Below are 16,124 nucleotides of genomic sequence, written 5' to 3'. Positions count from 1 at the left end.
CCTGCTGAAAATGTTTGCTGACCCCTGAAGTGCCCTGAACGTGCTGGACTGCAACTGAAGGCCTCGATAGTTGTTGCAACTTCTGAAGAGCACTAAGGTGGCTGGGCCAGGGGTGGGAGGGAAGAGAAAAACAGGATGACCATAGTTCAAGGATATACAGCAGCTGTATAGAAAGGTGTCTTCATTGTCCTGGGGGAATGAGATCCATGCTTTATAGTGAAAAACAGTGAAAGAGAAAAACCCACATAAAAAGTGTGTTTTAATTTATACACATCTACAACAAAGCACATTTCTCTGTTCGCACGCGTAAGAAACACACAAAAGCAAAAAAAAAATTATGGAAAATGAAACAAAAACCTCAACATTTTAAGCGGTTGCTAGACCTGTTTGAGGAAAAAGATACCATCTCAGAGCACAGCCCCCAAGAGCTCCCCATCTCCATGTTATTGCATAATACAGAACAGAAATTGTCCACTCTAGACCTGTGGCCGGTTCTGCTGTTAAGTAGGGTGAGGCAGCTGCCTCAGGGGCTGGTGGGCCAGGCAGCAGGGTACCCAAGTCACCCCCCCCCCAAAGCGGATCTCTTGTCCCTCTATGAGGAGTCTCCTCGCTCTCTTAACTACAGTACCTACTTCCTACCAATTTAATTTATCACGTTTACATTCCACCTTTTGCTCCAATGAGCTCAGAGTGACATTCATGGTTCTCCCCCTCCACATTTTATCCCAAAAACCCTGAGAGGCAGGCTAGGCTGAGAGCCAGGGTCAGGCCCAAGTTCACCCGCTGAGCTTCAGGGCCAAACGGGGATTTGAACCCAGGTCTTACTCTGACACTCTTAACCCTGGCACCCTGGGAGAAGCGGGGCCTGTTTATGTGGCACGTGAGTGTTTTGAAAGTATGGCATGGATGTGACCAACCCCTGAACAGAGGGGAAGTGTGCGCATTTTGCAGAAAACCTTTGTGCTGTATGACCGAAATGTAACCATACACAGGAAAGCGCCACTTCCGTTGCTACACCCAATCTATCAGGTGGCCCCTGGAAGGCTCCCCATGAGGGACTGTGGCCCTCAGGCCTGAAAAGGGGTCCTTCACACTCCTGGCCCACTGCTTTTTTCAGATTCACAACCTCCCAAAGCGACTCACAAGAACTGAAGCCATTAACCGGGTTTTTACAGTACGGCGTACAAAACAAAATGGAGGACGCTGCCCAGTTGCCAGTGAGGGAAAGTGTAGTGAGGGAAAGTGTGGGGTGAGAATATTTTGGGGTGCGGGAGCCACGTAAGCCTCGCCCCCACATAATTGATCACAAGATGTGGCCCAAAACATACGGACAACTCCAGATGTAAAGATATGTATTTCGAAGAGCTGGAATTTTGTGGGGCTGCCCCTCTCAGATATAGGAGATGCCTTGAAATAAAGATTACTATTTTCATGGAGAGATTAGGAGGACAGGAAGCTGCCTCATAGCATTGGGCCCATCAATCTCAGTACTGTCTACACTGGCTGGCAGCAGCCGGTCTCCATGGTTTCAGACAAGGGAGTGTTTCTACCTATTCACAGAGGACTTGAACTTGGGACCTTCTGCAGGCAAGGTTATGTCCCCTCAGATCTTTTAGCTGAGGTGACAAGCTGCAGGCTGGTGGATTGGGCGCACGCCAGGCATTTCCCCGTCCCTCCTGCCAAAAGAGGAGGCAGGGATGATGGTGAACAACCACATAGGTCTAGGCCAGGGATCCTCCATCAGTTCTGAACCCACTATAGATGCTCATGGTCCACGTCCACAAAGCCATTTTTGCTGCCCTCAGCTCCATTCTGCTGCCTCTGCACCAGCTGCCAGTAGACGCCCTTCTTCTCCATCAGTTCCAGGTGGGTCCCTTCTTCCTGGATCTCCCCATCTTCCATGACCAGGATGCGGTCGGCACGCTCCACGCTGCGCAGGCGGTGGGAGATGAGCAAGACAGAGCGCCTGTGGCGAGCCTCCCCTTCGTAGATCTCCTTCTCCACCTGCGGAGTAAAGAAAAAAGGAATTTGCTGGCAGAAGTTGGTAGCCAACTTCTTCCCCTTACCCCAGTTGCCTCCCGAGTTGTTTTTGGAGGGCTCCTGTGCCTTAAATGAATCATACATCATATTGATCACTGTTCTTATATTATCGCTCATTTTCCTGCATTCCTTTTAGGTATAATTACAAACGATATACCTGACAATCAAAGGAAGGTATTCCTTTATGCAACGACAGCTGCCAGGATGCTTATAGCAAAAAATTGGAAAGGGGAAAAAATCCATCAATAAAAGAATGGCAAATTAAATTTTGTGAATATATAAATCTGGCAAGACTCACAGAATTCATAAGAGGACAATTGGACCAGAAATTATTAAAAGAATGGGAATGTGCTAAAGAGTATATGAAAAAACATTGTCCTGGAGTAAGCATATCGGTATGTAATGAATGTTTTGCAGGGTTAAAGAAAAAGAAAAATGATGTAAAAAGTATAAAGATAGAGGTAATCTACATTAGACACAACAATTTAGAAAGAGTAAAAATTTTGAGGTCTTAGAACAAAGGAAGGAAGTCAATATGTGTATATGTATGTAATGACTAGACTAGAATGATATGGTTTTATTTGTAGATGTGTGCTTTTTTCTTTTTTCCCCTTTTTGTGTTTTGTTTTTCTTTCTTGCTTGTATAGTTTTATTTTGGATTCAATGTTTGCAATTTTTGTTGTAATTTTGCATTGAAAATAAAATTTATATTTAAAAAAATGAATCATACATCAGGAAAAGCAGCATTTTCTTTTCTTTCTTTTTCATAAGATTTATTTATTTGGTTTTCAAATTATAATTTTACAGTCACAACTCACAACATAAAAACTAGACTCTTGGACTCCCCTCCACCCCTTTGTGGGTCCTTTTGTTAATCATTTCCTCCTGCATGATAATCCAAATCTTTTACCTCTCCATTGTGTCCAAAATTCACCATTAAACTACAAGCACTATTCTAAAGCCGGTCTTTGACCGTAATAAATTTCATGTTCATGTACAAGTGCTATTCCAACCCTACTAACAACTTAAACTGTTTACAATGGCTTTTAAGAGAAGTTATAAATTTTCCTCATTCCTTATTAAAATTTTGTGGTCTTCCTGACCATCATCATAACAACATGAAAGAGGCTGTGGGAAAGATTTTTTATTCCTCCCCCCGCAAACATGGTGTTAAGCGTATAGGCACCCCACCTTGCAAAATCTTCCCACAAAAGGGGTGGAGAACGAACATCCATCTATCCTCCTGACCCCCTGGCATGAAAGCCACAGGGGGAATTGCTGCAGTGACCATCTATTTCTGTGGGTATCGGACCCTTTTTCTAGAATATCACAGTAGAGGCATCCACGCCTCTGGGCTTCTACCCCTCCACGGGCCCATCTTACCTGCTGCTGGCTCTCCATGTCGAGGGCACTCGTGGCATCATCCAAGATCAGCACTCGGGGGTCTCGGATCAGGGCCCGGGCAATGGCGACCCCCTGTCTTTGGCCGCCGGAGATCTGGCCTCCTGTTTCTCCAGCATCTGCAGGGAGGAACAGAAATGGCAGCAGTGGGGAGACACTTCTGAAATTCCTTTGCTTCCATCAGAACTAGGACTGTCTCCTGCCTTAAACCCTGGAGAGCTGTTGCCAGCCTGTGTAGACATTACTAAGCTAGATAGACTTAGTCTGATTCACTATCAGACAGCTTCCCTTGTTCTCTGAGACTTTCTAGGTCCAACTTAAAAGTGGCCAAGAAATCAGACCCCCAAGACCTTCCCTTCGCTTTTGGCAACCAATATCCAATGCGGGGCCGCCCCGCCCATGAGGCAAAGTGAGGCAACTGCCTCCGGCGGCAGGATTCATCGGGGCAGTGGATCCTGATGTTGATCTTTCTCCTTGCCTTGTTCCTGATGTAGATCGGTCCCTTGCCCCTTCTTCCCTGGCGGGGAGGGGGGAATCCTTTAGGGGTCTGTCTCCGGTGCCAAAATGTTTTGGGCTGCCCAGATCCACTGCTACCCCATCCCGCGGCTGGCAGGGCTGTGGGGCAGATGGTTCAACTTTCTGAGGGCCACATGCTGGTGACAGGCGGGTCCAGAGTCAAAAAGTGGGCAGAGCAAAGAATGTATGGTTGACTGGGCCGAAATGTTTGCATCTGCTGGCAGAAGCTGAACTGAAACAGAATCCCTGACAAAGGAGCCTACGTTTCATGGTACCATCCCACGGAGATTCCAGGGCAGGGGCGAAACCAGACTTTATTTCACCCGGATCAAAGACCCAATTTGGTACCTCCTGATGCATAGTTGCGCACGCACACACACACACACACATACACACACACACACACACACACAAGCTGGGAGTCTCAATGACGCCCCTCTGGAGGCTTCACCCAGGGCAAAAAAAACAACTAGTCCTCCCATAGCTACAGCTCAGCTCCAGGGTTTTGTTTTTGTGGTTTTTTATGAAACAAGAAAGCTAATATTTATTAAAGGAAATCTATATTTGCCAAACAATAAGAACTAGGGGGGGGGGGTCTTTCCTAGCAGGGTTGCTATATTTTGAAGAGCAAAAAAAGAGGACTCATTTGCCAACTTCTGCTTTTAACTATGGATCACACTCATTTTTTAAAAAAGAGGACACATCCTGGAAAAACAGGACATATGGCAACCCTTGGTGGAGATGTAACAAGCCATATTGCATCTCAAGAGGAGAGAGAGCCAAAGCATGCCTGCTCTCAAGAGGGAAGCAGGAAGTGAGGTCAGCAACCCTAAGAATATCAGTCGATAATGCTGAAGGACACTGACACAGGTCAGTGCAAGGAGGACGGTCCAGGGCATTTGGAGGTTCCTCTATCTACCTTGTTCTCGTGCAGATGTATCAGCCTACGGTGCAAGCCAAGTTAAACCCCCACACTTGCAACACCTGTCCAGACAGGGAGAGGTCTTTTCCAGAACTGGTTACTACTACTGAATCCTTTTGGTTAAGGTGGAGAAGCCACAGATTGAATCCAGAACCCTTCTGCATGCAGAGAATCTGCTCTGCCCCTGAGCCACAACCCCTCCCATGGGGTCCTTACCAGGGTTAGACGGGGATTTGGAGAACTGGGCGGGTCTGGGGAGGGGTCCCTACCTGTGTCATAGCCGCAGCTCATCCTGGCAATGAATTGATGTGCTCCCACTCGCCTGGCCACCCCTGCCACTTCCTCCCGGCTCTTCTCCCCCAAGCCGTAAGCAATGTTCCTGTGCAAGGACCGGGCAAAGAGCACCGGGCTTTGGCTCACCAGCGCCACCTGCAGGGAGGGCAGAAGAGTTCGTTAGAGAATCGGGAAGACTTTTATTCCAGGGTATTGCCAAGGAGAATCGAACTGTGCATTTGTAGACTAGGGAGGAAGAGGAATTCATTTGGCTTGCCCTTGCGGTGCACAAAACTGATCCAACACGCCTAAACTTGCTTGCTGATTGGAATGCGAGTCCTGGTTGGACCACACACTTTTAAAAGGAAAAAAAAAAACACTGAAGAATTTTCAAACTACAGTGGTACCTTGGCTTAAGAACTTAATTTGTTCTGGAGGTCCGTTCTTAACCTGAAACTATTATTAACCTGAAGCACTACTTTAGCTAATGGGGCTGGACGCCACCGTGCAATTTCTGTTCTCATCCTGAAGCAAAGTTCTTAACCCGAGGTACTATTTCTGTGTTGGCAGAGTCTGTAACCTGAAGCGCCTGTAACATGAAGCGCCTGTAACCCAAGGTACCACTGTATACAACTATCCAATAAGAATATAGATCACAAGGTTACAAAATTCTTAGGAAAGAAAGCTTCAGAACTAGGGATAAATTGGGGACAATCAAGCATTTGTGACAGTTTATCTGCACAAAAATATTCTTTCCGTAAGAGACTAAATGCGGGTTTCAAAGATGGAATGCCTTGAGAAGCATGCATCTTAGGGGTGCATTAAAATGCATGCAATATGAAGACTTTTTGTGCACTCTTTTTTTAATAAAAAAATCCCTTCCAGTAGCACCTTAAAGACCAATTAAGTTAGTTCTTGGTATGAGCTTTCGTGTGCATGCACACTTCTTCAGATACACTGAAACAGAAGTTGCCAGATCCTTCTATATAGTGAGAAGGTGGGGAGGGGTATTACTCAGAAGCAGATAGCTGAGATGAGCCTGTTGAGGACTCTTAACGACTGCAATAGGTCTTATAGGAAAAGGCAAGGGGTGAGAAGGTGAAATATGGCTTAGTCATGTATAATGAGATAAGAATCCAATGTCTTTGTTCATACCAGGTCTCTCCAGGTCTCTTTTTTTAATAATATGCACAACTCGGAACGGACCTATGACTGAGCATCAGCAGAACTAAACTATGACAGATTAGTCCATCCTTTGCATGGAACTGGAAAGTGGTTCTAAAATGACTCCAGTTGGAAAAGGGGAGGCTGACAGGCCGATGAAGCAAAACCAAGGCTGAAAATTGCCCTCTGCTCTCAACATGTGCTTTCCTGTGTTGCATAAGGTGATGCCGATTGCAAAAGGAGCTCAAAAGATATGGAGAATGTGCTTTGGAGAAAGCGACTAAAAATTAGGGTAGTCGCAAAGGAGAAGACAACCCATTCCACCCCTGACCTGCTGAAATACAAGAAAGGCACCTTCGCTCTCTGTTCTGGGAATAGATCCTCCCTTACCTTTTCATGCAGGAAACGGTGGTCGTATTTGCTCAGCTCTCTGCCATCCAGGGTCACCTGCCCGCTCTGGGGCTCGTAGAACCGCTCCAGCAGAGCCACAAGGGTGCTCTTGCCCGACCCCGAAGGGCCCACGAGGGCTGTCACCGTGCCAGGGCGCAGCTCTAGGGACACTCCCTGTGGGCAGGAGAGAATGAAATAGGCTCAGGTAGCCCGGAGTGCTCACTGGAAGGACAGATCCTGAAGCTGAGGCTCCAATACTTTGGCCACCTCCTGAGAAGAGAAGACTCCCTGGAAAAGACCCTGATGCTGGGAAAGATGGAGGGTGCAAGGAGAAGGGGACGAAAGAGGACGAGATGGTTGGACAGTGTTCTTGAAGCTACCAGCATGAGTTTGACCAAACTGCGGGAGGCAGTAGAAGACAGGAGTGCCTGGCGTGCTCTGGTCCAGGGGGTCACGAAGAGTCGGACACGACTAAACAACTAAACATGCCAAGCGGTGGCAGTGTTGGGGGGGTTCAAATATACTGCACATTATCAATGTCAGTTTTGGGGGTCCCAAAAGTCCAGCCCCTTGCAATGCAGAAATCTTTTGCCTGGTGCAGGACTTGAACCCATGGCCCTGAGATTGAGAGTCTCGTGATCTTCTGACTGAGCTACCCAGCTTTATTCCATTCAGGTTCCCCCTCTAAGAGTCTCGCCTGGTCTGTCCAACATTCTCTTTGTGCCCCCTTCCTGGGGCTCTGTCTCCCCCCACCCTCAGTCCCAGCTTCTTCCTTCCCTTTCTCCCCAAATACCTTCAGCACAGGAGGGCCTTCCCGGTCGGGGTAGGAGAACGAGACGTCTCGCACCAAAACGTGCCCCTGCAGATCCCGGGGTGTTAGCGTCCCCGAAGAGCTAATCTGGGGTGTCCGGTCGATGTACTCAAAAAGCTTCTCCGAGGAGCCCACAGCTTTTTCTACACGTGGGGAAACGGAGAGCAGGACCTGCAAAGAGGGGAAGGAGAAAATCTGTGATGGAGGAAGCATTGGGGGAGCCAGGGGCCAGGTCACTGGTCCCTCAAATTCAGTATTGTCGGCACTGATTGGCAGCAGCTCTCCAGGGTCTTTGGCAGGAGAGGATTCTCAGGCCTAGCTGGAAATATTGCCAGGGACCTCAGCACCTTTTCCTCTCCACTATGTTGGTCTTTAGGGACATTGGTGGCGCTGTGGGTTAAACCACAGAGCCTAGGACTTGATGATCAGAAGGTTGGCGGTTTGAATCCCCGTGACGGGGTGAGCTCCCGTTGCTCGGTCTCTGCTCCTGCCAACCTAGCAGTTCGAAAGCACGTCAAAGTGCAAGTAGATAAATAGGTACCACTCGGGTGGGAAGGTAAACGGCGTTTCCGTGTGCTGCTCTGGTTCGCCAGAAGCGGCTTAGTCATGCTGGCCACATGACCCGGAAGCTGTACGCCGGCTCCCTCGGCCAATAAAGCGAGATGAGCGCCGCAACCCCAGAGTCATTGGTCAGGGGTCCCTTTACCTTTATGTTGCTCTCCTGGACCCCCTGCCCAAGCCCTGCTGTGCGTCCCTGGCCCCTAAAATAAAAACTTACCCTCACTGCTGTGGAAAACTCCATTTCGTAGAGGACAAACGTAACGAGTTCTCCGTTGCTGACGCTTCCCAAAGTGACCAGGCGCCCTCCGTAGTAGAGAATCCCCACCTTGAGAGCCAGGCCGGAGAGCTGGAAAGGGAAAACGGGGCTTGAGGGATGCTTGAAGCTGAGCAATCCAGAGTCAAACCGGTCGCCTGTCCAGCTCAGTATGGCCTACACTGACCGGCAACGACTTCCCAGTGTTTCAGGCAGGGGTCTTGCCCAGCCCTACCTAGAGGTGACGTGAGATTTACCTATTGCATGGAAAGGAGATGTCCTGCCACTTGGCCGCATTGCCTTCCCTTAAGGGCAAAATAATACGCCGGACCTCATGGTTCTAAAAAGCTGTTTAAACTGGAAGAAGGGAAGCTGTCTTACACAGAGTCAGATCCTTTGTCCATCTAGCTAAGTGTGTGGTTTTTTAAAAAAATATTTGGTTTTTCAAATTAAAAGTTTACATAAATATATCGATAATCAAAAACAAGATCCCAAGGAATCTCCTCACCTTTGTGCGTCCTGTTATTAATCATTTCCTTCTGCATCTTTTATGATAGTCCAGATCTTTTACATCTCCACTGTATCCAGAATTCACCCTTAAACTACAAGTGATATTCCAATCCTACTAACGATTTGAACTGTTTACAATGGCCTTTCCATCTAGCTAAGTGTTACTGACACGAGGGTGGTCAAAGCGGGCTGCAAAAGTACAAAACCCACACAGGCCACAAGGTGAATTACATTTCTATATCGTAAATGAAAGTGTTTGCTATATATTTAATATACACAATTACTGTGGTACCTCGGGTTACAGACACTTCAGGTTACAGACTCCGCTAACCCAGAAATAGTACCTCGGGTTAAGAACTTTGCTTCAGGGTGAGAACAGAAATTGCACGGTGGCAGCAGGAGGCCCCATTAGCTAAAGTGGTGCTTCAGGTTAAGAACAGTTTCAGGTTAAGAATGGACCTCTGTTCTTTCGGAAATCCCCAAGAGGCCTGAGGCCCAATTCTGGCCTCCGTCTCCATCCCCCGCCCCACTGAAAATGGAGTCCCTTACGTCGCTAGTCCACATGGAGGCCGCGTAGGCCACGGCCTCCCACTTGTTCAGCTTGTAGGTCTCCTGCAGCTTCTGGTCGTAGCGCCGAGCGGCGCCGTCCTCGTTGGCAAAGCTGCGGACGGTGGAGATGGCCTGGAAGGTCTCTGTGGCCACTTCGTTGGCCTTGGCTAGGGACTCCTGGACCTGCAGCGCCAGGTTCTGGGAGAGGAGAAAAGGCGGGTCAGTGGAGCAGGCGCTGGTGAAGCAAAAAATAGAAAGAAAGAAAAGAAAGAAAGAAAGAAAAGAAAGAAAAGAAAGAAAGAAAGAAAAGAAAGAAAGAAAGAAAGAAAGAAAGAAAGAAAGAAAGAAAAGAAAAGAAAAGGGACAAGGAACTTATATCTATCTATCTATCTATCTATCTATCTATCTATCTATCTATCTATCTATCTATTACAAAGTAATAATCCTAAGTAGGGACATGGGTGGTACTGTGGGTTAAACCACAGAGCCCAGGACTTGCCGATCAGAAGGTCAGCGGTTCGAATCCCCGTGACGGGGTAAGCTCCCTGCTCAGTCCCTGCTCCTGCCAACCTAGCAGTTCAAAAGCACCTCAAAGTGGAAGTAGATAAATAGGTACCACTTTGGTGGGAAGGTAAACGGCGTTTCCGTGCGCTGCTCTGGTTTGTCAGAAGCAGCTTAGTCATGCTGGCCACATGACCTGGAAGCTGCACGCCGGCTCCCTTGGCCAATAAAGATGAGCGCCACAACCCCAGAGTCGGCCACGACTGGACCTAATGGTCAGGGGTCCCTTTACCTTTACGTTAATAATCCTAAATAAAAAAGAATAAAAATGAGCACCCCACCCCCAATACCATTCCATTGTAACTATCTAACCTCCCAAAATTTCAACACCTCTTGCGATGGTTTGACCCCTTTCCATTTAAACAGAACAAATTCTACAAGCACCTTCCATATCTCCTCAGAATCATTTCTCCTGCATATTCCCTGTCTTACCTTAATGGCGCATGTTAATTTATCATTAATAACTAGCTAGCTAGATACTTTATTACGGTCGGAGCCCAGCTTATAAAACACACTTGGGGGTAGCTATTTTCCACCACATGTGGAATTCCCGTTTTCCTGGAATCCCCTCCAACGCAACACCAAATATTCCTTGTGTCCCTTTTCAGAGATGGCCATTTCTCCTAAAACTGGCAGTTTTGGTAGGGGGAAGAAGCAGGGAAATTAGAGCACAGAAACTGCCCCTTAAGTGGTGGCCACATTTACTTTAGTTGATCATAGTTGGCAGACACTCTCTCTCTCTCTCTCTCTCTCCTTTTTAGGGGCAGTCTAAAGAAAGGGCCACATCGGAAGCACAAAGAATCCTGAAAAGTTTATTAATTATTATTATTATTATTTGACTTTATATGCCGCCCTATACCCGGGGATCTCAGAATAAAATCAAGCTATAAAACCAAAAAAGCACAGCTTTCACCTCAGAGAGCTACAATTCCCAGCACCCTCAACAAACTACAGTTCCCAGGATTATTTGAGGGGGAGTTTTCTATACAATGTGGATCTACCCATTACCACTGAATACCGGTTATGGGGGGGGGGGGAGACAACAGCCTTGTCGAGAGAAAGAGATGGGGTACCGAGTTCGAATGACGCCCAGCAGGACCCTGCGTGGCACTCCTGGTTATTTGGGTACCTTGTGAAATTTCCCAGAGAGCTTTGGCACCAGCAGGATGAAGGGCAGGGCCACCGTGACGAAGAGGGTCAAGGGGACCGACAGCCACAACATCATGGCGTAGAGGAAGACCCCTCGCATCAGGTACCACATCAGCAGGCTGAGGTCGCTGCTGAGCGCCTCGCTCATGGTGTCCGTGTCAGTCGTCACCCGGGAAGTGATGTCTCCTGTAAGGAAGGAGGTCAAGGATGGTGGGACAGCAGAGGTTCAAGGTAAGCGAAGATGACCCAACAGCTGTATAATATATGCAAGGAAAACCGGGTGGGGGGATTATTCCAAATAAAATGTCTTCTATCCCCGATAATAATAACAATAATAAATTTTATTTCTACCCCACCCTCCCCAGCCAAGACTGGGCTCAGAGCGGCTAACACCAGGCGCAAAACAATTGATTAAAACATAACTTAAAAACAAGATTCAAATACAACATTAAACTTAAAATGCAGCCTCATTTCAGTAGAAACTCAAATCAAAAACTTTTTGGGGATGAAAACGTCAAATCTTCACCAAGGCCAACTATCCAGGCTGGTCCTACGTGGGCCAGAAAAAAAGCTAGGGAAGTCCCCAGATAGGAGTTCCATCACAGGAGGAGAAAGGAAAAAGGATGGAGGGGAAGGGGATCAAGTAGATTCCAAGCCAAAGGCCAGGCGGAACAACTCTGCCTTTCCAGGAATGTGAAAACTTTCCAAACCAACCAGAGCAGCTGAAATCCACTCCTGCTTTTTAGCTTTTGAGGAAAACGTGTGTAGTTTGGATGAGCACGGAAATAAATAAGGATCTGTGTTGAATTATGTTGGGTTAGATCAGTGGTTCCCAACCTTTTTTTGGCTGTGCCCTACCTAAGCATCTCTAAAATCCTGATGCCACCCCCTCCCCCCACTGACATATAATTCTTATTTTTAAAAAAGTAAATTCCTATTCACGTGGGGGAAGCCTAAAAGGCCCTTAACTTGGTCTAAACATTCTTGAATTCCCCCCCTTAAAAATCAAATTTCCCCCTGTGGGGGGGTTAGATCCTTGAGCCCAGCACCGCCATCATCAGGATTTGGGGGCAGAGAGTGCACATTTCAGAGGAAGTGGTTTTTGGGTTTTTTTTGTTTTTTAAATATTTATTTGTTACAATTTACAAATCACCTTTCACATAAGCCTGAAGGCGGTTTGCAATCGCCCATTTAACTCTACTTCCACTGTGCTCTAGGGGCTGGGCGATATCTGGATTTCAACATAGTGATATATCAGCAGCTAAACATCGCAATATGTCAATATATCACGATGTCTGAAATATGGATGGAACTATGTAGAGGCGAGCGCTGCTGGTTCAGGAAGCAGACTACACGTGATTTGGGCCACCAAATAAGTACCTTGTTGTTTCTTTGGAAATGCTATGTTTCCCCCACCGCTAACACCCCCCCCCCAGCTTCAATCCAATTTGAGAAAAAGGATGAGCTAACTGCATTGTAAGCCGACTATGTGGACACAGCCATAAAATAAAAGGAACCAGCAATAAAAAACACTGTATTTTTCGCTCCATAAGACGCACCTAGTTTTCAGAGGAGGAAAACAAGAAAAACAATATTCTGAACGAAACAGTGGATGTATGATTTTTGTGGTTCATGCTGTGGCCACAGACACAGTGACAGTGAATTTGGGGTGACCCAATGCAAAACTCCTGAGGATCCATGTGGATCCGTGCTTTGTAACCACGTTTTTGGACCATTGGGGCCCCACAAAACAATGGATGTGTGATTTCTTTGGTGCAGGCTGTAGCCACAGACATGCTGTGTGATTTGACAGTGAATTTGGGGTGACCCAATGCAAAAATTCTTGAAGCTACCAGCATGAGCTTGACCAAACTGCAGGAGGCAGTGGAGGACAGGAGTGCCTGGCGTGCTCTGGTCCATGGGGTCACAAAGAGTCGGACGTGACTAAACGACTAAACAATAAATGCAAAAATCCTGAGAATCCATGTGGATCCATTTTTTGTAACCACGTTTTTCCTTTGTTTCAACACCTACTTCCCTCTTTAAAAAACAACACAAAACATGATCTGCTTTTTGCCCCAGGGCAATTCGGCTCCAGGGACCACGCATTCACTCCATAAGACGCACAGATATTTCCCCTTACTTTTTAGGAAGAAAAAAGTGCGTCTTATGGAGTGAAAAATACGGTGATTTAAAACTCCAGAAGAGCTTTAAAATTGTTTTGGGGGGAACGATACAAATTAGCACGAGGCAGCGATCTGAAAAAAAATGATGCAATAATCATCCAGAAAATAAAAGAGTACCTAAACGTAAAGACAAGTCCCATTCAGTGCAGATTCTGGTTTTACCTGTCTTGTTAGCGTGGAAGAAGCCAACTTCCTGTCGCAGGACGGCTCTGAAGACGTTGCTCTGGAAGCGAGTGTGGAAGTGGTTCATGGTGGTGTTGTAGAGATAGTCGCACAGGAACTCAGTCAGAGCGCTGAGAGAGAAAAGGAGAGGTCAGAAAGGGAGGCTGGACCTCTGCCTTCCAACACCCCACTTTCTCCCCCCCCCCAAAAAAACCTTCCTAAAACCTCTCCACCTGCTCCGTACCTGCCAACGGTGAGGGCGGACATCATCCAGAGAGCTCTCTCAAAGGCAGAGGGGTCGGCCTCACCGGTGATCCAGTCGGTCACGTGCCCCGTGTAGTACGGGATCGCCATCTCCCCTACGACACACAAAAGGGGGGGGGAGACCCTCAGGACTCGGGCAACCCAGGGAGAAAATGGTAGGCGTGGGGTGGAGGTGGGGGTAACAGGAGCTGGAGGCTTCAGTTTCGGGGTGAGAAGTGGGGTGTAGCAAGCTTATCCCCCTTTCTTAGGCTACAGCTCAATCTTCGCCAACCCGGAGCCCTCTGTATATTCTGGCCTGCTCATAGGAGCCAATTCCTAGGGACACTGGGGGCTTCGGTCTCCCACAATAAAATATTTGAGAAAAAGCTGATGGGCATTGCCATTCAATCGGTGTGTCCGCACTGCGTCATGTGATCGATTATGTGGGCAGGGGCTTACCTGGGCCCCCACAATATCTTATTCAAGTTGCCACCCCTGCCCAGCCCAGCCCAGCAATGTCTCTGTTATCATGCACCAAAATTAATCTAGTCCTGAAGCTGCAAGGAAATTGCAGCCAGGCCTCAAATCAAAGGCGGCGGCGAATACTGAAACTTGGCTGAAATTTGCATTCGTTGCAGATGGTGTTGGGTGAAAACAACCAATAAATTGAAACCAGCTGGCAGCAGGTCAGACGAACACCTACCAGCATTCCTCCACACATGATCTAGACTACAATTAACCTGTGGGACTCATTGCTACAAGATGCTGGGAGGATCAGGAGCATACATAACTTTCCCAAAGAAAAAGGCTGGATGAATACAAAGAGGATGTCAGGTTTCTGGGTGGTTTCCCACAAGCAGACCACTCGTCTCGCGGCACAGACACCCTCAAGATGCAGAGAGAGATGGACCCAGAAGGGTAATTCTGACTTTTAGGAAACATCTGAAGGCAGCCCTGTTTAGTGAAGTTTCTAATGTTTGAAGTTTCATCGCTTTTTTATTATTAATAATATTCTGTTGGGAGATGCCCAGGGTGGCTGGGGAGACCTGTCCAGATGGGCGAGGTATAAATATTATTATTATTAGTAGTAGTAGTAGTAGTAGTAGTAGTAAAACTCTGCACCGGAGGGAGAACTGGGAAGGGGGCTAGAATGAATATCCCCCTAGGGGGTAGGTTTGGGACCCCCACCCACCCCCAACCACTCACTTACCCAAGGACGAGACCACCAGCAGCACAGCGATGGCTACGAACCTCAGCACATCTGGCCTCATGGTGGCGACAAGGCGCCAAAAGGACGCAGAAGATTTCGTCTCCACCTCCCCCTTCCTGTGGGGGGCGAGGTGGTGCCACAACAGGGCCGATGCCCCCACAACAACATAGCTGAGGGCAAACACATCTGCCCGGGCCCAGCCGTGCGCCAGCTCTAGGGCGACCCCTTCAGACAGAAACAGGTATTGCAGGGTTGTGTAGCAGGGGACCAGGAAGCTGAGGAGGAGCGCTGCAGGCAGGAGGCTGTCTTGGACCCCAGGACCCCCACAGCAGGTGGCGGCACAAGCCGAGAGGGTCAGCAGCAGGCACCGCGCCAGGGCAGCAGCCCAGGACGCCACCAGGGGGCTCCACAAGGGCAGCTTCAGCAGATGCCAGGCCAGGCGGAGGGTGAAGAAGTCCAGGAGCGCCACTGGGGGGATCCAGAGCCAGGGCACCCAGGAGGGCTTCATCTTCTCTGCAGCTGGCAGCGCCAGGGCTGGCAGGATCCTAGAGAGAGAGACAGAGAGGAGCAGCTGCCTTCGGAGGAGAGGCCGGCAAAGCGCAGTTCTGGGAAGCCCCACTGAAAAAGAAATCAATCAAGAATCCGGATCAGGCCAAAGATCTCATCTGGGGGGAAAGCAGCAAACCATCACGACGGCGCCCAAGGAAGAAGCAGCCGCCGCCGCCGCAACGCGCAGCAAATCTGCAGCCGCGCACCCAGTTTCCAACGGAGGACGGAGCAGATCCGCTCGATCCAGCCGGAAAGTTTCTTTCTGCTGCAAATCGGCGTCGCTAAAAGAGGTTAAAGGGAAGGGCGACGGCGCGCCCTCTGGCGGCCCTACGCCTCTCGCGCCTCTTTGCGCGAGGGAATAAAAAAAAGGGGTTTTTAAAAGGAACAGCTTCGGGTGTGTTCTGTATATCCTGGGAGCTAAAAGTGGAACTGGAGTCAAAAGGGGAGAGAGGTTTGCAGCCTTCCGTCAGCCGCGCCTCTCTTCTCTGGAAAGCCCCTCCGACCAGCTCGGATCTTCAGAGAAGCGCGGCCGTTTCTGGGAAGTGGAAAACGAAAGTAGTTTGCTGGTTCAGAAATATCTGAGAGGTGGGAAGGGCTAGAGGACGAGAAGGAAACGGCCCGTTAGAAAGGATTGGAGGGGGAAGGGAGTTGCAAATGGCTTTGTGTCTCTGGCA

The 16,124-nt window shown here is 48.4% G+C and overlaps 1 protein-coding gene across 1 annotated transcript; it reads right to left on the bottom strand.

Moving 5' to 3' along the window:
* Nucleotides 1-1,254: 1,254 nt before the first annotated feature.
* On the bottom strand, nt 1,255-16,002 carry TAP1 (transporter 1, ATP binding cassette subfamily B member). Its single transcript, XM_083491797.1, has 11 exons — nt 14,902-16,002; nt 13,693-13,807; nt 13,449-13,579; nt 11,081-11,286; nt 9,391-9,588; nt 8,296-8,424; nt 7,500-7,688; nt 6,707-6,880; nt 5,149-5,308; nt 3,424-3,560; nt 1,255-2,004 (listed from the first exon to the last, which is right to left on the bottom strand). The coding sequence occupies exons 1-11, from the start codon at nt 15,407-15,409 to the stop codon at nt 1,756-1,758; spliced, it is 2,196 nt and encodes a 731-aa protein (XP_083347923.1). The 5' UTR covers nt 15,410-16,002; the 3' UTR covers nt 1,255-1,755.
* Nucleotides 16,003-16,124: the final 122 nt, after the last annotated feature.

This window comes from Podarcis liolepis (assembly GCF_965112155.1).
Source record: "Podarcis liolepis genome assembly, chromosome: 2".
NCBI classification, from domain to species: domain Eukaryota; kingdom Metazoa; phylum Chordata; class Lepidosauria; order Squamata; family Lacertidae; genus Podarcis; species Podarcis liolepis.
This window is presented reverse-complemented; position numbering and strand designations above follow the sequence as displayed.